The 22,601-nt window shown below is 37.1% G+C and overlaps 1 protein-coding gene across 1 annotated transcript in view; it reads left to right on the forward strand.

Annotated features, from left to right (window-relative positions):
- The window catches only part of CCDC73 (coiled-coil domain containing 73), a 146,206-nt gene that overhangs the window by 89,612 nt on the left and 33,993 nt on the right, over nucleotides 1–22,601 (forward strand). Inside the window, exons 9-11 of the mRNA XM_004708274.2 lie at nucleotides 10,278–10,406; nucleotides 11,268–11,327; nucleotides 19,954–20,058. Of these exons, the coding sequence (XP_004708331.1) occupies nucleotides 10,278–10,406; nucleotides 11,268–11,327; nucleotides 19,954–20,058 (294 nt within the window). The remainder of the gene's footprint in view (nucleotides 1–10,277; nucleotides 10,407–11,267; nucleotides 11,328–19,953; nucleotides 20,059–22,601) is intronic.

Genomic DNA, 22,601 nt, shown 5'->3' on the forward strand with positions numbered 1-22,601 from the left:
TTACAGTCTCAAAAACCCCATATAGAGTGACTATGAATTGGGATTGACTTGATGCCAGTGGACTTGGGGTTTACTTATTTGTTTGACACAGATTAAGTGCTCAGTAAATACTTTCCACTTTTATTAGTATATTCCAGGCAATTTGTTCTTTTTTCTGTAAAAAATACTATTCAATTTTAAAGATTAGGAGCTTGAGGCAAAGTGAAATTAAGTAAATTCCCTAATATTACACAACAAGGAAGTAGAACTTGGACTGGAACCCAGATAAATTATGCTAGAGAATATGTGATCGCCATTGCTTCTCAGCCTTTTGGCTAAGATCAAGTGTGTGAGAATATGTGATCTTAATTACTACACTAATAATAGTAGCAACATGAGAAGTTTATTCACATAAGTTTCTCCTTTTCCCCATTAGAAATCATATATTAGTTATGAAGACATTGCTGATCATTCATACTCCTGAATTACCAGCTCTTTATACTTTTTGACACTGTGGATCAATGCTAGCATGTCTATCTAGAAGCTCCACAATTCATCTGTCAATATGTCATACTCTGGTGGCTTGTTTGTGTGTTCCTGTGATGCTGGAAGTTAGGCCACTGGTATTTCAAATATTCATGGTGGGCAGGATTTAACAGAGTTTTACGGTTATGATAGACTAGAAAAGAACCTGACAATCTACTTCTAAAAAACCAAAGAAAACCTTTATAGATAGTAGCAGAATATTGTCTGATATAGTATCAGAAGTTCAGCCCTTCAAGTGCAAGGTCTTGAAATTCAACTGGGAAAGAGCTACCTTCCCAAAGTAGAATCAACCTCAATGATGAGGATGAAGTAAGGCTTTCTGAACATTCATTTGCTGATCTGACATGACTCAAAATGATAAGAAATAGCTGCAAACATCCATTAATAAATAAAATATGTAGTACATGAAATTTGAATATTTACATAACACATAAAATATGAATACAAGGAAATTAAAAGTCTTAAAAATGAAGTAGAACACATAAAGTTAGATATCATAGACATTATCTGAAATATACCAGTATTGACCATTATGAATTGAATAATCATATGATCTACTATGCCAGAAATAACTAATTTAAATTTTAGACATCTTTGATGCTTAACTGAAGAATGAGAAATTATGTTCCTCATCATCAAAAGAAAAAAGTACAATAGCTATCCTAAAATACAACACTATCAGTGATAGGATATCCATACATGTACAAGAAAGAACATTTTGTTAATACACTATTATTGTTCAAATTTATACATAAACTGCTAGTTCCAAACATGAAAAATTAAAGATTTCACCAATTTAATTCTGAAATTAATGCAATAAATTAAGATGCACTGATAATTATTGGTGATTAGAATGCAAATTTTGGGAACAAAGTAAAAGGATTCGTAGTTTGAAAATATAGCCTTGATAGAAATGATGCCACAGATCACATGATCAAATTTTATAAGGGTTATTCACTGTAAAAACCTTTTTCAACAATATAGATGGATGTTGATTAGTATATAGACTATACAAGTGGTCCTCACCAGATGGAATTACCAGGAATCACATCAACAATAGGTGTAGAAAGAATCAATGAGGAACATTATCATCAGTCAGAACAAGGCCAGGGGCCAACTTCAAGGCAGACCATCAATTGCTCAAGTACAAGGTCAAGTTAAAGCTGAGGAAAGTTAAAACAAGTCTACAAGAGCAAAAATATGACCTTGATGATAGTCCACCAGAATTTAGACACCATCATAACAATAGATTTGGTCATTGAACTTTAATGACTGAGTATTAGACAATGTGTGAGATGACATTAAAGATATCATACATGAAAAAAAGCAAAAAATCATTTAAAAACAGGAAATAAACAAAAGAACAAAATGGATGTCAGAATAGACTCTGAAATTTGTTTTTAAATATAATAGCTAAAGCAAATGGGAGAAAATTATTAAGTAAAAGAGCTGAACAGTAGATTTCAAAAAGTGGCTAGAGAAGACAAAGTAAAGCTTTATAATGAAATGCTCAATGACCTGGAGTTAGAAAACTAAAAAGGAAGAACATGCACAGTGTATCTCAAGCTAAAATAACTGAAGAAAATAAAATCAAGTCTAGAGTTGTGATATTGAAGAATTCTATGGGCAAAATATTGAATGATGAAGCATTACAAGAAGATGGAACAAAACAGCATGGTACTGGTAGATGATAGATATTTGGCTTAATGGATAAGAACATAAAATCCTGAAATAAAAACAGCAGAATACAGACAACTGATCTTTGATAAGGGCTCCCCCAAATCAAATGGGAAACAGATGCCCTTTTTAACAAATGGTGCTGGAAAAACTGGATATCAAACTGCAGAAGAATTAACCAAGACCCCCTACCTAACACCATACACAAGGACAAATTCAAGTTGGATCACAGACTTCAAGGTAAAACCCAAAATTATCAGGATCATCAATGAAAAAATTGGGACAAAGTTCAGAACCTAGCATAGGGAATACATGGGCTACCAGCAATAATGAAGGATACACACCCAATGGAAGAGAAAAAGAAAACATTTGTGTGCACTGAAAGACTTCATTAAGAGTGTGAGAGAGCCCACAGACTAGGAAATGATATTTAGTAATGACATATCAGACAAAGGTTTCCTTACTAAAATCTATAGAACTGTGCAACCTTACAATAAGAAAAAAATGAATAGCCCACTGAGGAGATGGGCAAAAGAACAGAAGATTCACAAAGAAGGAAACGTGAATGGCCAATAAACATATGAGAAAATGTTCCCAATCATTAGCTATCCAGGAAATGCGATCAAAACAATGAGCTACCACCTAGGATAGCCCAATTCAAAAAAACAAAGCAACAAATGTTGGTGGGAGAGTGTTGAGATAGGCACTCTCATTCACTGCTGGTGGTCTTATAGATATACATAGTCACTGTGGAGAGCGATTTGATGATACCTAAAGCAGATGGAAATTGAGTTACATTATGATCTAGCTATTCCACTTATGGGCATATACCCAGAAGAAATAAGAAACAGGGCACTAACAGACATATGCACTCCAATTTCCATCAGTAGACAAATGGATTAAATAACTCTGGTATTTACCCACAATAGAGTAAGTACTATATATCCCTGAAAACCAGTGATGAAACAATGAAGCACTTCATCTCCTGGAAAGAGTTGGAGTTGGAGGATATTATGCTGAGTGAAGTTAGCCAAGCACAAATGGACAAGTACAACAGGAGTCCACTGAGGTAAGTGCAAACAACAGAATGGGCATAGGGAAGATGTACATATCCCACAGCTCCCGGGCTGAGGACCAGATACTCTGGCAAGAGCCAGGCCAAACACAATATGCACACATCATCAAAAATGAAATAAAGAAAAGTTTAAAAGATGCAGATTGCACCTCTGCGGAAAGACATCTTCCACACACCCCACCCCCAATTGCCTTTAAGGCCCACAGAAGGGTGAGGGGAGAAAATAGATGGCAGTGACAGAACAGGACAATAATCCACCCAAGGGTTTTCTTTAGGACCCCACAGGAAAAGGAGAAAGAGAGTAGACCTCATTCTGGTTCACCAAGCCTTGAGGGTGACATTCCTGCTTGGAGCAGTTCATTCACAGAGAGGACTACAGGGCCGGGCCCAGCTGAAGACATGATGTCCCCTCTCTAGATGACAGTGGCTACAGAGGACAGCACTGAAGATGCAGTTTGGGGAGTGCAGCCGGTCTGATCTGCCCACATGGGGGCAAACCAATAGGGGAATACAACAGACCAGCAATGGGAGCAAAGTCACATGAGGTATCCCGATTGTCCATGAGGTATCCCGATTGTAGACTTCTGCAGTGCTTGGCACCTCATCTGAACTGGATATTCACAAGGTGGAGCCACACTGAAGGGCTAACGGTGTCAGGGTGGGCGTGAGGCACTAGACCATTCCATCCTGTACTGCAGGAAGAGCAATGAGTTTTGTACAAAGTACGCCCCTTGGACATGAACACTGAGAACTAAAATGGTATAAGTGCTGTTAGGTAAATGGGTCCTGGGATCTGGATTCCTGAAAGAAAAGGAATGGACCTATGGATTATCCCAGGGCTTGCTTGCTATTTAACAGAGGGATATTAATCTACTCTGGATCAGGACAACAGTTTGACTTGCAACTATTTGTATGGTCTCTCATTTTTTCTCTTGGTGCCTATTTGTGTGAGATAGGCAGGATAAGCAATCACAAGGATACAGAAAGCAATTAACAGTTGCAGGGGTGGTGTGGGCATGGGAGAGGAGGAAGTGGGGGCAAGGAAGCAATGAGCAAATAACAGGGACAGCGGAATAGCAAGGGGTCTAAAATTGATGATGAGGAGGGTGTAACATTCCTGGACATGTTTGATCAATTGAATGGTATTTGAGAGGAATTACTGAGGTAAACAATCAGTAAACATAATAGTGGGGCAGGAGGAAAGAAAAAATTAAAAAAGGAAAGAATAAGTAAAAATTATGTAGGTAGAGATATGTATATATGTGAATATATAAAGATATACTATTGGTGTAAATTTATACATATAAATATATAAGATAGGGATACACACACACACACACACACACACACACACACTAAGGAAGCAGATAGATTTGGGCCTCTACTTAAATCTTACCTCAGTACAAGAACGGTGTGTTCTAATGTGGCAATGTATGATACTTTCCCAACACGATCACTGAAGACAAAATGGGTGCATAACCAAATGTGGTGAAGAAAGCTGATGGTGGCTGGCTATTAAAAGATATAGCTTCTGGGGCCTAAAAAGTTTGAAGTTAAATAAGCAGCCATCTAGCAAGGAAGCAACAAAGCCCACATGGAAGATGCACACGAGCCGGTGTGATCATGAGGTGTCGATGTGAATAGGTATCAGAAATTCAGAAACAAGCTATAAAATTGACGTGAAGGTGTGTAGACAAAGTGGAGACCCAAAACCCATCTATAAGACAGTTGGACTGTCCCTCAAAGAAGGGATACATGGAAGGGATGATAAACCTAGGGAGTGGGATAGCCCTGATGAAACACATAACTATCCTCTAGTTCTTTAATATTTCCTCTCCTTACTATTATGGTCTTAGTTTTACCTCATTAATCTTGTGAGAGTTGTGTATGTTCATTTGTATAATTAAGATTATTTGATGCATGATATCCAAGATAGATAAACCCTTCAGAAATATTAATGGAAGTAATGATTCCATGAGGGTACAGGAAGAGAGGAGATGGGAAAAGTGGGGAAGGGGGAACCGAAAGCAATGATGACTGTACAAACCTACCTGAGGGGAATGAATAACAGAATTGTAGAACAATGGATACATTGGATGGAGTAAGATATGGCAAAATAACAATAATATATTGATAAGGGTTACTGGAGATAGGATGGGAGAGGGAGGAAGTCAGAGTTCAAGAAGAAAAAACATTTTGAAAATGATGGTGGCAACATTGTATAATTATGCTGGATCTAATTGAATGATGGATTGTTACAATATTTGTAAGGGCTCCCAATAAGATGCTTAAAAAAAAGAAGAAGAAGATGGAAAGAATATAGTCACTGTACCAAAAAGAATTTGTTGACATTCAACCATTTTAGGAGGCAAGAACCAATGGTATTGAAAGGAAAACTCCAAGCTGCACTGAAAAACAAGACTACAGGATTTGATAGAATACCAATTGAAATGTTTCATTAAATGGAAACCATGCTGGAATTGGTCATTTAACTGTATCAAGAAATTGGGAACACAATTTTATGACCAATCTACTGAAAGAGATCCTGAAACCTCTCCAAGAAAGTTGATCTAATGTGGAAATTATCTGATAATATCATTAATATCACATACAAGTAAAAATTTATTGATGATAATACAAAAGACTTGCAGCAGTAAATTTACAGGACTGCCATACATTCAAGCCAGATTTAGAATGGGATGGAGGGATGCCATTGTTGGTTTCAGATGTCAGGATATCCGAAAGATGTTATGTGGTATTTTTGGTTTTGTTTTGGTTTTACTATGCAAAAGTATTCGACTATGTGTATTATAACAAACTATGGATAACATTGTGAAGAATGGGAATTTCAAAATACTTAATTGTGCTCATGCAGAACATATACATAGACCAAGAGGCACTTATTCTAACAAGGGGCTACTTTGAGTTTTAAAATCAAGAAAAGGTGTGCATCAGGGTTGTTTCCTTTTGCCATACTTATTCAATCTGTAAGATGAGCAAATAATCTGAGAAGCTGGACAATATGAAGATTGCAACATCAAGATTGGAGGAAGGTTTATTAACAATCTGTGGTATGTCAATGACACAACCTTGCTTGCTGAATGAAAGTGAAGAAAACCTAAAGTATTCACTATTGCAGATATGACGCCTGCAGCCTTTAGTATGAATTACCCCTCAAAATAAAGAAATAAACACATAAAGAAAACAAAAATCCTCACAACAATATCAGTAAGCAACATCATAATTTGTTGTAGTTGTTTGGTGCCATGCAGTTGGTTCCAGCTCATAGCAACCCTATATACAACCAAACAAAATACTGTTCTGCCCAGCACTATCCTCACAATCATTGCTATGTTTTAACCTATTGTAGCCACTGTCAATCCATGTTACTGATTAACAGTGACTTTTAAAAAACAGCTTTGTTGGTATTTCACCCATATAGCATATAATTCAATAGTTATATCTGTCGATAGAATTCAATAATTCAATCATATTAGGAAGTTATACAATCAGAACCACAAGTTTTGTATTCATTGTTATTAGTGTAATTGTTTTTAATTGTGACAAAAATATACACAACAAAATATTCTATTCAGCAAAGTCTACATATATAATTCAGTGTTATTGATTACATTTTTTATTGTGCAACCATTGTTGATATCCTTTTCCAAATTATTTCACCACCATTAACATAAACTCAATGTCCTTATGCAAAAGCTCTTCCTCCACCCATGGTATCCATTGGTTAACTTGGGTTTCTTTTTTTCCCCAGTAGTTTTCTTAATATAAAAGTCACATATCATATACTCCCATGGCTAAGTCACTTTAAAACATAGTTGTATATACATCATCACAATCCGTTCTAGTGCTCCCTCCTCACTCCCGTATGCATTGCTTGTTCACAAATCCCTCTCCCTAGCCATACACCATTGCATTAGTCATTGTCTATGCTTCCGTGCCTGTGCTTCACAAACTGAGCAGCCTAACAAAAAATAAAATATTAATGATATAAAGATTAAAATAGAGTAAGAAAGAAAAGAGCACTAGCCACATTTAAAAATCCAGAGAAGAAATTTCTGTCATGGAACAAGCAAGAGATATTTAAGTCTAGAACAAATCAGGTTGTGCCAAGAGGGAGGTCAACTGATAAGTATCATACCATAGTTTCATCCACCATAATCAAATTTATAATAATCTCTGTCTGATAGTAAAGTGTTGGCATCCCTTGTCTGTGGCTAGAGGAGATCTGTCAGAGGCTAGATACTCTGCAGGTGGATTTTGGCCTCCCACAGTCCTCCATAACTTTGTACATATTGGAAAACAGTGGCTTCTTATTTTACCAAGCATCATGCCCTTCTCCAGGGACAGGGCTTTCCTGATAACATGCCCAAAGTAAGTGAGATGAAGGCTCTCCATCTTTGCTTCCAAGAAGCATTCTTGCTGTACTCCTCCCAAGACAGATTTGTTTGTTCATCTCACAGTCCATGTTATTTTTCAGTGTTCCTTACCCACACCATAATTCATTACATCATTTCTTCTGTGGTCATGTGCTTACCAGTCTAGTTGTCAGGATTATAGTGGATATCATAAACAGAAAAGACCGAAATTGTGAAGGGTTTCAGTTTATGTGGCTCTACAATCAATCCCATGTAAGAAGCTGTCAAAAAATAAAATGATGTTTTGAGAAAATCTGTTGCAAAAGACCTCTTTCACATGTTAAAAAGCAAGGAGGGACTTAAATGCACCTGCCTGAAGCCAGGGTATAGTCAATGGCCTCCTATGCATGTGAAAGCTGGACAGAAGGCAATTTCAGCATCCTTATCATGTTCCTTTAGTTTTAGCCCTAAGTTGTGTTCTCTTTCAATGTGCTCTGAATTTTGGGGAAAGAAAGAAATCTAAAGCAAAAAGATTTGGGCTATAGGATATATTGGGTAAGGTTTTCCAACAAAGATCTAGTAGGACAACCCTTGTTACCCTTGGAGAATGAACATGTACAACGTGTGATAAAAAAATCTTGGCACAACTTTACTGGCTGACCTTTTTTTCTTCAATAAGAAAGCTTTCCACTTTCTTAAAACCTCTTCCTAATAAGCTCCTCTGGTCCTTCTGTGCCTTTTAAGGAAATTTACCAGAATTACTCCTTGGGAATTACCAAAAATAGTAGCCATAACCTTCTAAGATGACCTTTCTACTTTGAATTTAATTGCCCAAGCAGAACCCTTGGAAGCCACTACTTTTGGAACTTTTTTAAAGAAGACCTAAGTAGAGTAAGTCAGTGTATGGCTGAGAGAACTTGTCTGCAGTCATCTACTGATCACAGAGAGATATTTAAACATGTTTACTTTGAAATAAACTGTTAAAGTTTGATGGCGGCTTAGTCGCAATATTTTTTTACTTACCTCATGTTTCTCATTTATTTTGTTTATCTTTCTCATCACTTTTCTTTTTCTTTAAAACTAAACTTTCTTGGTATATACTGAAAAGAATCAAACTAGAGTCTCAAACATGTAAACTAATAATTATTCCAGCATGATTCACAATATGCAGAAGATAAAAATAAACTAAGTTCATCCATTGGTTAAAGGATAAATAAAATGTGGTATACTGCATATATGGTGTTTGGCCCTCAGCTCACAGAAACCCCATACACAACAGAACACTGCACCATCCCCACGATCAATTGTAGATTAAGGTCATTGTCATCCACAGGGTTTTCATTGACTGATTTTCAAAAGTAGTCTGTAAGCTCCACTTCTGGCATAAAAAAGAATGACATTTTGATACATTCTTAGCATGAGCGAACCTTAAAAATACTGAAAGTGAAATAAGCCAGACATAAGAGAACAAATATTTTATGATCCCATTTGTATGAAATATCTCAAACCAGCAAATGCATAGAGACAGAGGCATATTAGTGGTTAACCTGGACTGGGAATGGGTGGAAAATGGGAAATATTATTTAATGTATAATTATTTAAAGTTTCTGTTTGGTGTGATGGAAAGTTTTATGGTATGATGAAGGTCGACGTGATGAAAAGAAAAACTGATGATGATTATATACCATTATGAGAGACTCATGTCACTGAGTTGTGCCCTGGAAAATGGTTAACGTGAATATTTTTATGCTGTGATTTTTAGCATCACCACAAAACAAACAAAAAATGCAACCTTTCAACTATAGTCATCAAGGAGGTGCATGTCCTTGAACATCTTTTTCTCTTTTCCTCCTTTGTATTTCCATTTATAATGTGAGCATAATAATATTTGCCCTTCCTGTTTTATATGTGTTATGAAAATATTAAATAATAAAATGCTTGAAAAAGCACAGTAAGTATAATATGCTATAGAAATGTATGGAATTATTACTACTTTTAAGTAAAATTGGGGTACAATTAAGATTATGGTAGCCTTGATGGATAACAACTTTCCTACATCTTAGCTACGGTGGATTATTTATTAGTATAGGCTTTTAGGACAATAGCTGAAACCTAGCCACTGTTTGTGCTTTAAATGCCTTTGTATGCCAGAAAAGCCTGAAATTCTTTCTAATTCCTCAATTACACTTCTTCCCTACATACTTTAACTATACCTTATTTTTTTTAAAGAATTAAATCATTTTATTGGGGGCTCATACAACTCTTATCACAATCCACACATACATCCATTGTGTCAAGCACCCCCACACATCCATTTCCCTCATCACCCTCAAAACACCTGCCCTCCACTTGAGCCCTTGGTCTCAGCTCCCCATCCCTTCCCCTCCTTCCCTGCTCCCCCTCCCACATAAACCCCTGGTAATTTACAAATCACTACTATTCCGTCATATCTTACACATTTTTATGGTGGCTAATCTTAAATAGGGGAACTAGATCTGGATCTTGACATATGAAATATAAACTAAAATATAAGTAAACTATGTTTAAAGATTGACTTTTTAAATTGTTAGGAACATACCTCTCTTTTTTGAAATAGACTAAATTTTCTGTTTGCTGTCTTAAAGGAAGTAAAAAAAATGATCTCAGACTTGATAAAATCCAAAGTCACATGTCAGCAAAAGATGGGAGAAAAAAACATCAATCTAACAATTAAGGAACAAGAGTTTCAAGAACTTCATGAACGATTCAATATGGTATTTAATTAAATATATTCATTTTCATTATATTATTGTTTTAGGACAATAATAAGGATTGTTAAAATTAAAAATGTTTCTTCTGTGTGAAGTAAATATACGTATTTTAAAATTGGACATATAATTTTTAAAATTATTAGATAACATTTTTTCTTAGCAAGACTTGAGGCCAATAAAATTTTACCATGATACTTTTAGCCCTACAGTGATATAGTGTAACAACACCTGAGCTGCTAACTCAATGTAGTCAGCATTTTGAACTCACTTGCTGCTCCAGAGGGCAAAGAAGATGTTTCTGCCCTTTTAAAGACTTATAGCCTTGAAAATCCAAAGGGCCAGTTCTACTCTATACCGCTGTGCATCCTCTGGTCTAACCAGGTTTGCAAGGTAGAATTGGGATCATGGTAGTTGGGGGGAGGAAGCGTTTAAGTACTCGAGAAAGGTTGTGAGTTTCATTATTGCTATACTGAACCCTGAGTGACTCATCTCCTCCCCACTACCCCTCTGCAAGGTATGTCCAGTTGTCTGCAGATGGGCATTGGGTCCCCATCACACGTTACCCTCCTTCACGATGATATGATCCCCACCCCTACCCTCACCTTTGGTGCTTGAAGCCTGGTCCCTTCGGCCCTTCATGATCACACATGTTGGTGTGCTGCTTCCATGTGGACTTTGTTGCTTTTGCACTTGACTATAGTTGGTATCCAATGCCTATTCAATTCACCGGAGTTACTTCTTCCACTACAAACAAATATGGGTACCTGGTAATATAGGTCATGCCAACTCAAATTTGTTGATCACTGAATTAAATGTAGAATTATTAAATGTTTATCATAACTTTTAAATTATTCCATTTTTCAGGAATTGGAATTAAATAAGAAAATTAATGAAGAGATTGCCCACCTTCAAGAAGAAAAACAGGTAAACAGTTTTAAGATATTTTGAAAGTCAGTAAATGTTCTAAAAATTAGTTACAATTTTGGGGGGGTACATAAATAACAAAAGAATTGTGTCTAGATCAATGCTCAGCACAGTGAGCCCACAGTTACTTATTATTGAATGGACGCAAGTGTACCTTTTTACATGTATTCCTATTAAAAAGAAATCTTTGTTTTTTCTTGATAGCTTAATGTTAGCAGAAAAATAATATTGAAATGTATGTATGCTCAATGTATGTAGAATTCATGAGGGCACTAAACTCTTATTTGAATTGATTTAAAATTTATAATCCATCTGTAAAAAGAAAAAGTATATGTGAAAGAAAAAATCCATTTCTAATTTTTATTGATTTCTTCTTGCTAGCTACAAGGTCAGCGTCTCAAATCTACCAGCTGCTCCACAGGAAAAAAGAGAAACTGTCTGCTTCTTTGATGATTTACAGTCTCAGAAACCCTATAGAGCATTATTATGAGTTGGAATACGGGTTCTAGGTGTGAGGCTGAGGTTTGATACCTAAAATAATCATCAACCATTTGTCAATGAAGGGTTGCATGTTGCTGTGATGCTGAACAGGTTTCATTAGAGCTTCCAGACTAAGCCATGACAACTGTATATATAATGCTTCATTCCATTGTGTGTGAGATTGATACAACAGCAGCTAGCAACAACAACAATAAACTTACTCTCAAGTTGATTCCAACTCATAGTGACCCTGTAGGATAGGAGAACTGCCTTATAAGGTTTCCAAGGCTGTAATTTCTACAGACGCAGCCTATCTCATCCTTTTCTCTCTGGTGGATTCCAAGTGACAATCTTTTATATAGCTGCTGAATAAAATAGAACTCAACTGCCACAGAGTCGATTCTGACTAATAGCAACCCTATCGAACTGGATAGATATGCCCCTGTGGGTTTCAGAGATTGTAACTTCACAGGAGTAGAATGCCTTAGAGTTCCTTAAACAAAATCCATTTCACATTACATTATGCATTTAAAAAAATAAACATTATCATTTTACTTTTATGTGATTTATGTGAAGGTTTACAGAGCAGAACATGGGTTTTACATTAAACAATTCATACACATTTTATTTCAGCTCATCTTTTTCAATCCCCTCAATGTACCATAACTTATCTTACTTCCTGTGTTTTCTGTTTCCATTCTGCATTCTTTCCTAATCCTATAGACTTTGACCTTTGTTAAATGCTGCCTTTTTAATCTTAAATTGTTGATTGTTCTAACACAGGGATAGATTCATTTCCAGACCTGAAGGGTGACTAAAGGAGGTAGTCTTGGATGTCTCTTTCCAACCAATAAGCCTGATGTTTTATGATTTTGAATTATGCTCCACATTTTTCTCCCACACAAAGATCTTCTAATGTAACACTTTGCAGAGTTGTTAGTGTTGTTAGCCAGGCACTACCTTGCTCTTCTGATCATAGGTTTATGGAGACTGATGTTTGCATGGATCTTTAGCCCATTGGACTAATTGTTTCGATGCATGCCTGGAGTTTTAGCACACTTCTTAGATAAGGAAAGATGAAGATTTATACCCTAGATGCCTGCTCATGAGTTTTTAAGACCCCTATTCACCAAAATAGGATGTAGAACATTGGCTTTGTGAACTATGTTATGCCAATTGACGTTGGTATCCCCTGAGACTATGGTTCTGATCTCTCAGGCACAGAAATGTGTTCTTTTAAGGCACTGGTTCTCAACCTTCTTAATATTGCGACCCTTTAATACAGTTCCTCATGTTGTGGTGACCCCCAACCACAAAATTATTTTCATTGCTACTTCATAACTGTAATTTTTCTACTGTTATGAATCATAATGTAAATATTTGATATGCAGGATGTATTTTCATTGTTACAACTTGAACATAATTAAAGCTTAGTGATTAATCATAAAAATGATATGTAATTATATATTATGAAATATTTATTTTTAATGACAAATAAATGAAATTTTGTCTTGAAGCATGGAGTAGCATGGGTAACAGCTTTCTCGCCATGTACTCATATGTGGGCGTATCTGCATGTGGCAGACCTGCCTGGAGAGAGGTAGAGAAGTGGTGTCTGGGTTCCTGAGACCATCGGATATATGTGTTTTCTGATGGTCTTAGGCGACCTCTGTGAAAGGGTCATTTCCCCTCCAAAGGGGTCGCGACCCACAGGTTGAGAACTGCTGCTTTAAGGTGTTTGGTTATGTCTAAGAAGTGTTCATAATTTTGTTGAGTTCCAATATTGAAAGATTCTATGGGCAAAATATTGAATGATGCAGAAAGCATCAAAAGAAGATGGAAGGAATACACTGAGTCATTGTACCAAAAAGAAGTAGTCGGCATTTCACCATTTCAGGAAATAGTATATAAGTAAGAACCAATGGTCCCAAAGGAAGAAGTTCAGGCTACACTGAGAGCTGTAGCCAAAAACAAGGCTTCAGAGATTGATGGAATACCAATTGAAATGTTTCAGCAAACTGATGAAATACTCATCTTTGCCAGGAAATTTGGAATACAACTGACTGGAAGAGAGCCATATTTGTACTCATTCCAAAGAAAGGTGACCCAAGAGAATCCTCAAATTATAGAACAATATCATTGATATTACATGCAAGTAGATTTTTGCTGAAGATCATCCAACAACAGTTGTAGCAGTAGACCAACAGGGAACTACCAGAGGTTTAGGCTGGGTTCAGAAGAGGATGTGGAACAAAGGATATTATTGCTGATGTCAGATGGAGCTTGGCTGAAAACAATACCACAAAGATGTATACTTGTGCTTTATTGACTATGCTAAGGCATTCGACTATGTGGACCATACAAAGTATGGATAACTTTGAGAAGATGGGAATGGGAATCCCAAAATACTATATTGTGCTTATGCAGAGCTTGTACATGGATCCAGGCAGTCGTGCGAATAGAATAAGTGAGGAGGACTGAAGCATTTGCTGATGAAGATCAGGGATTGCAGTCTTCCGTATGGATTGCAACTCAATGTAAAGAAGACCAAAACCCTCACAACTAGACCAATAGGTAACATCATAATAAATGGAGAAAGATTGAAGTTGTCAATCTTTGTCTTGCTTGGATCCACAATCAATGCTCATAATGCAGCAGTCAAACAATCATAAGATGCAGTGCATTGGGCAAATGCACAAAGTGCACATGACCTTGTTGAAAAACAAGGAGAATACTTCGAAGGCTCAGATTTTTCTAATCCAAACCAAGGTATTTTCAATCAACTTCTACTCATGTGAAAGTTGGACATTGAAATAAAGAAGACTAGAAAAATCCATGGATTTGAATTATGGTTCTGGGGAAGAATATTGAAAGTACCATGGATTTCCAAAAGAACAAACAAATATATCTTGGAAGAAGTACAGCCAGAGTGCTTCTTAGATACAAGGATGGAGAGTGTTCATCTCAGAAACTTTGGACATATTAGGAGAGACTAGTCCCTGGAGAAAGACATCAAGGTTGATAAAATAGAGGGGCAGCAAAACAAAAAGGAAGACCTGTGGCAAAATGGATTGACCCATTGCCTGTAACAATGGGCTCAAATGTAAGAACAATAGTGAGGATGGCACAAGACTGAGCAGTAGTTAGTTCTGTTGTACATAGACTCATCATGAGCTGCAAATGACTCAATGGCACCTAACAGCAAAATGCTGCACCGCATTCATAGATTTTATTGGTAGCAATAGTAAGTATACATATACTCATATCCTCTGTTAAACTTTATATATTCATGAGTATATTCCCATTCTCCCTCCTACACCAGTTCATTCTGTGTGTCTATCCAGGCATCTACTTTTAGACCACCACCATTGCAGGATTGTGTGTATAACCATATTTGCTTCTGTTCACTTTAGCTCTTGCAAGTGTCTTCCCCTACCTCCAACATTTTTTCATTTATAACCTACTTTTGTATATCCTCTTCCCTATCACTGAAGTTAACATTGTCTACCTCTAGCCAATTTCCTGTTTCTATTTTTCTCTTCTAATTTTCCCTCCTATTTTTTTAATGACCACATTTCCCCCTCCATTTGAATCCAAGTATATGCCATGACATTCTATGGCATCAATATTTTGTCCATACAATCCTTCAATATTTCCATTTGAAGCTTGAACTTTTCATTTTTTTAATCTTGAGAATTGCTGAGCATAATTTCTTATCTTGAGAATTTTCTTATCTTTCAGTTTGGTTCTCTAGCTCCAAGTCTTTGCGTATTTCATAAATACTTTACTTAGTCTCCCAAGCTGCCTTTTGGAGTTTCTTCTTTGGCTCTTTTACTTCATAATTTTTGCATTTCAGTTTATTTACTCTACATTCAAGGGCAAGTTTCAGAGTCTTGCTTGAAATCCACTTTGATCTTTTTTCTTCTGCTGCTTTTAAAACTTTTAACAGGGTAGAGTCTTTCGAATTGGTTCTATCAAGACAAAAAGGTTTGCTCATTGAACATGCCATTAAAGGAAATTTGTCCTCTGAATATGTTCAGTGATGTTTTTATATTTTTAAAAAGAGCTTTATTGACATATTATTCACAAAACATATACTTCAATAGTTCAGTCATATTAAAAAGGGTTGTATAATCATCATTAAAATCAGTTCTAGACTGGACATTGGGTCTCCACTCAAGTACTCCCTCAATGCAAGAAAACTTTGTTCTATTAAACTGGCATTCCATGATGTTCACCTTCCCAACACGATCACTGTAAGACAAAGTGGGTGCATAAGCAAATGTGGGGAAGAAAGCTGATGGAGTCCAGCTATCTAAAGATATAGCATCTAGGGTCTTAAAGACTTGAAGGTAAACAAGCGACCATCTAGCGCAAAAGCAACAAAGCCCACATGGAAGAAGCACACCAGCCTGTTTGATCACGAGGTGTCGAAGGGATCAGTTATCAGGCATCAAAGAACAAAAAATCATATCATTTTGTGCTCACCTTCCCGACATGATTGTTGAAGACAAATGGTTGCATAAAAAAAGGTGGTGAAGAAAGCTGATGGTGCCCGGCTATCAAAAGATATAGCATCTGGGGTCTTAAAGGCTTGAAGGTAAACAAGTGGCCACCTAGCTCAGAAGCAACAAAGTCCACATGGAAGAAGCATACTAGCCTGTGTGATCATGAGGTGTCTAAGGGATCAGGTATCAGGCTTCAAAGAACAAAAAATCAAGTCATTGTGAATGAAGGGGAATGTAGATTGGGGACCCAAGATTCATCTGTAGGCAACTGGACATTCCCTTACAGAAGGGTCATGGGGAAGAGACAGACCAGTCAGGGTGCAGTGTAGCAATGATGAAACATACAACTTTCCTCTAGTTCCTAAATGCTCCCCCCCCCCCATCATGATCCCAATTCTACCTTACAAATCTGGCTAGACCAGAGGATGTACACTGGTACAGATAGGAACTGGAAGCAGGAAATCCAGGTGATCCCTTCAGGACCAGTGCTGAGAGTGGAGGTACTGAGAGGGTGGAGGGAGGGTGGGGTGGAAAGGGGGAACCCCTTACAAGGATCTACATATAACCTCCTCCGATGTACAACAGAAAAGTGGGTAAGATATGACAAAATAATTATAATTTATAAATTATCAAGGGTTCATGAGGGAGGGGAGAGCGGAGAGGGAGGGGGAAATGAGGAACTGATACCAAGGCCTCAAGCAGAAAGCAAATGTTTTGAGAATGATGATAGCAACAAATGTACAAATGTGCTTGATACAATGGATGGATGGATGGATTGTGATAAGATTTGTACGAGCCCCCAATAAAATGATTAAAAAGGAAAGCAGTTCTAGAACATTCTGGTACCATTCCCTCTTTTGGATTTGTATTTCATTATTTACAATCCTCGGATCACACAGGCTGGTGGGCTTCTTTCATGTAGACTTAGTTGTCACTTTGCTTAGGAGGCTACTTGTTTGAAGACAAGTCTTTAATTCCCCCGAAGCCATTCCTTCTGATCACTGGGCACAATTTAGTTCATCACACTTTGCTATAGCACCCATACCTTCAGTGATCTCTTCATGAGAGTGAGCATTAATCAGGATCATGTTTATAGATGATCTGTTTATAGGGGCTACACTTAAGTATAAGCCCAAATTCTATTCATATATCTATGGTTTATATATTTCAATGGTTTGCCTTAGGGACTTTATTGCCATTTAATGTTCGAGAACATTATCAATCATCACCCTAGGGTATCGCTTTTACTGCCATCTAGTTAATGCTGACTCATAGCCACCCTATAGGACAAGGTAGATACTGCTCCTGTGAATTTCTGAGATTGTAAATCTTTACAGAAATAGAAAGCCTTATCTTTCTCCCGTGGAGCTGGCTGCTAGTTTTGAACTGCTGCCTGTCCATTTAGAAGCCCAATGCATAGCTACTATGCATTAATAGTATCATTAGTTTAGCCAATGGTATAGAATTTTAACCACTCGAGAAAAGGAAATTCCTTTGTATGATGTTCAGATGTTCCCATGACTAATCTGGGCTTCGATCATGAGTGTTCAATATGTTAAATCTGTCCTCAAGATAGTCTCTAAATTCAGGTAGTTTATATTCAAAATTGTATTTTGGCTCTTGTGGACTTGCTTTAATTTTCTTCAGCTTCAATACGAGCAATTGGTGGCCTGTTCCACAGCCTGCCTGGCCTTGTTTTGGCTGATAATGCTGAGCTTCTTTATTGTCTCTTTACACAGATGTGTAGTCAGTTTAATTCCTGCGTATCCCACCTAGCAAGGTCCACATGTATAGTAACTATTTATGTTGTTTAACAAGAGGTATTTGCCATGAAGAAATCATTTGTCTTGAAAAAATTTATTATGTGCTCTTCAGCATTCTTTCTATATCGATGCCTTCCTTTTTGTTTCTAACTTTCACATTCTAATTAGTAATTATCACAGCACCTTGGTTGAATGTTTGATCAATTTCAGACTGAAGAAGCTGGTAGAATTATTCAGTTTCTTTATCATTGGCTTTAGTTTGTGTACAAATTTGAATAATAGTTGGATTAACTGGTTTTCCTTGTAAGTATATGGATGTTAACCTTTTCATGATGAATGCAGCGACATTCCTCTTGAATTTGTCATTCTTGGCACAGTAAACCATATAATTGACTGGTTCAAAATAGCCACTACTAGTCTATTTCAGCTCACTAAAGCCTAGTATCTTTATATGTTCCATTTAATTTTTAACAATTAAAAATTTTTCTAGATTCTGATTTGTGACTATTTCTTCTCATCTTGAGTTGAGTGCCATCAATAAATGAAGAACTTAAAAGTTTTGCTCCATCTATGTCATTACTTTTTACTCCACTTTGAGGAAGCAGCTCTTTCACAATCCTATTTTGAGTGCCTTCCATCCTGAGGGATTCATTGTTAGCACTATATCAGACAATGTTCTATTGCTTTTCATAAAGATTTTCAGTAGCTAATCTCTCCAGAGTGGGCAGTTTAGTCCTTTTTCCTGCTCTAGTCTTAGTCTGGAAATTTTACTGAAACCTGCTCACCGTGGGTGACCTTGCTGGTATTTGAAGTATTAGTGGCATAGCTTCCAGCATCACAGCAAGAGGCAAGTCATTACAATAATTACAAACTAACAGATGAGTGGCGATAACATTATTTTAGTAACATATTTACTAGATGTTGGAGAAATCAACAAAATTTTATTTTAGTTCTAAATTATTCACATTTGTCAATGGCGTCTCAGGATATGTATATATATTTTGAGTTTTCCAATTGAGACATAATATTTATACTTAAAAGAATGTCATTATTTATTCTCAACATTAAATAAAACTATTTTAGTTATTTGAGGGGCTCTTAGAACGATATTTTGGAGAAAGTAATGTAATCTAAGTTATTTTAAATATTAAATTAAAGTGTGATAGTGTTGAAATTAATTACTGTAAAAGTAAGATAAAAATCTGTCAGAGAAGGAAAACTCAAGTGCTTTTCCCTAACAGAGAGTGGTAAAAAAATGGTTATTGCACAAGTCAAAGGCAATCGATATGTGAAATCTATTTATTTATCTTGGAGCTCTGTTGGTGAAGTGATTATGTGTTGGGCTGCTAACCCAAGATCAGCAATTAAAAACCACCAGCGGCTCTGCAGGAGAAAAATAAGGCTTTCTACACTTGTAAAATGTTGTTATTGACATTAGGTACCATCCAGTTGGTTCCACAGAAAGAAACAACCACTTGGTCATATGCCACCTCACAATTGTTCTTATGTTTGAGTCCATTGTCGCAGCCACTGTATCAGTCCATTTCATTGAGGAATTTCTTCATTTTCACTGCCCCCCACTTTACGAAGCATGATGTCGTTCTCCAGGAACTGGTCTCTCCTGATAACATGTCCAAAGTATGTGAGACAAACTCTCATCATCTTTACCTCTAAGGAGCATTCTTGTTGTCCTCATTCCAAGATAGATCTGTTTGTTCAATGCATCAGATTGTAAATGTAAAGAGTTACAGTCCTGAAAACCCTGTGAGTCAGAGACTCAATGGTAGTGAGCTTGGTTTTATCTATCTTAGATATGTATATAGCTTTTAAGTTATCCGATTGGAAGTAATATATATACTTTTTTTTATTTTTAAGAATGTCATCGTCTCTTTTCAACATATGCAGCAGTTACTTCAGCAACAGACTCAAGCTAATACTGAAATGAAGACAGAATTTAAGGTGCTAAAAGAAAATAATCAGGTTGTATTTTCCTTCAGTATATTTTCATTGAATGAGCTTTACCTGGTTTAGTGACATTAATCTGTCTAATTTTATCAAGATTATTTTCAATTCTAGGTGTAAGATATTGGTCTTGTTTATCAACTTGGCATTGGTGCCTAACACATTGAACATGTATATTTTTTGAACTCACTAGGTAAGTGTTGAAGTTTATTAAGTATCTAATTTCATTTTGTAATAGCAGGAATGAGATTTTTGTTTTGTTTAGAATTGTGTTAAGGGACCAAAATGAAAAATAAAAGGTGATAACTATCACCATAATTGAAAAGAGTAATCAGTGAGCTTCCAGAAGTTAAGAATACATCTCTTTTTCTTTGATAGAACAGGTTGTTTTACCACAACAATCACCCATCATCCTCTCTTCAGTATACACTTATTACACACTCATTGACTAACTCATTTCCTGTTATTTTGCATTTATGATAACTCTGAAAAAATTCTCAGTCAGTGTCTGATGGTCTAAGCTCCATACAGGCCATGGCCGAGCCCAAGACAGCCCCACAGGCCATCCTGAATGATATACCAGAAGCCCTGATGACAGCTAGAGCACTTGAGGAATTGGGGCTGACTGGCAGCAGGATGCCTTCTCCCATTAGTTTGCAAATTCTTGGCCTGAACATAGAGAGCACAGGGTGATGGTTCAACAGTGACAGGTTAAGTGCTGGCAGGTGGACAATAGGAGAGGGCCTGGAGGTGCTGGAGAGGCCAGTGGGGTAGGGGAGAATCAGAGGGAGAGGGAAGGAGGCCCATGTGGCTGTGGAGCAGAAGTAGGTGGAGGTCATGCAAAGTCCCAGCCAGGGTGGGTGGTTCAGGCAGTGGACAGCAGGCAATATCCAACCACCACCACTACCCTCAACCTCTGTAGGTTCTGCTGGGGTGGAGAAGGCCTGGTGAGGAAAGATGACCTGCCTTGCCACATATATGCCTGTGCATGACAGGCAATATGCAATAAAGGGGTGGCACTACCATTGAAGATAGGTTGCACCCCCCATTTCTCATATAGTCAATTTCATAAGCAACTTGATCTTTGGAACCTAACCATGTTGATAAGTGAAGCAAAGGTATACGAGGAGGAACACACACACACACACAAACCAGTTTTTTTCAAAGCTATGTATTTAATTTTTTTGGCAAAACAATCTTATCACCTTCAAAGTTCTCTCCATTATACTTAATACATTTGTCAAATCTGCAATTCCATTCTTCGAAACATTTTTCAAACTCATCTGTTTGAATGGCAGAGCACCTCCCTCATTTTTTCTTCACCCCTTCTACGTCATCTAGTCAATGTCCTTTCATGTGCCTCTTCATTCACAGAAACAAAAAGAATTCAGTTGGAGCGAGGTCAGGTGAGTAAGGTGCATGGGGCAAGAGAGGCCTGCTGTGTTTTGCCAAAAACTGACGCACTGAGATGGCTGCATGAGCAGGTGCATTGTTGTAGTGGCAAAACGAGTCCCCTGTCTGCCACAAATCAGGTCTTTTTTGCTGCACACTGTTACCTATCTTTTCAGAAGCTCTCCAAATGCACTATAAGTCCATATTTTCATCAGTTTGGGAAGTTGATGAACATCGAGACAAGGTTTGTCATCTATCAACATTTCACTTTTTTTGAAATGAGAAAACCACTCCTACACTTCAGTTTTTCCCATAATGCTGTCCTTGTAAGCTGGGTTCAGCTTCACAACAATTTCTGCTGCATTTTTCCTGAGCAAGAAACAAAATGTCCTAGCTGTATGCTGTTCTCTTAAATCAGCCATCACAAAAAAATGAGGTTCAAGCAAAACTGCTTTTACAAAAAATTCACTGTGACCAGAGAGAACCTTCCCAAGTGAAGCCACTGGGTGCACTAACTCAGAGTGAGTTGCTCAATGCTCACCTAGTGGGAAAAATGTGCACTATGAAAGCTCCACTCTGACCAGCGCAATTCCAGGGGGGTTTTTTGGTACCCCTCGTATATAAGAAAATTATTACAGAAGGCAAGAAGACATGGTGATTGTTTTGGGAGTGCAATGTTGTAGAGGCTTCTCTCTTCTCCAAAGGAAAGGTATGCATTCATGAGACTAAGTGAGATAGACTACATGAGAATGACTTGTACACATTGCAGTACAAGATGAGAGACTGCCATCTTGTTCTTTGAATGGATGCTTGAGATATAGAAACCTAAAGGCTCACTGTGATGGAGCCAGTGGAGTATAATGTCAAAAGCTTATGTGGAAGAAGTTGGCATGTATTTCTTGAAGATTGGGAATGGACTCAGAACGTACATAATGGTGCCTAGCTCTGGTCTGGAAATTTCAAGGAGGAACATTATTGGAGTAATCTGTGCCAGTTGAGCTTGAAGTGTACTGTGCTTATTTTTTTTCTTTTTTAAATCACTTATTGGGGGCTCGTACAATTCTTATCATAATCCATCTATCCATCCATTGTGTCAAGCACATTTGTACATTTGTTGCCATCATCATTCTCAAAACATTGGCTTTCTACTTGAGCCCTTGATATCAGCT

The sequence above is a fragment of the Echinops telfairi genome, unplaced genomic scaffold (assembly GCF_000313985.2).
Source record: "Echinops telfairi isolate 266 unplaced genomic scaffold, ASM31398v2 ScPeMD7_60;HRSCAF=208, whole genome shotgun sequence".
Classification (NCBI taxonomy): Eukaryota; Metazoa; Chordata; class Mammalia; order Afrosoricida; family Tenrecidae; genus Echinops; species Echinops telfairi.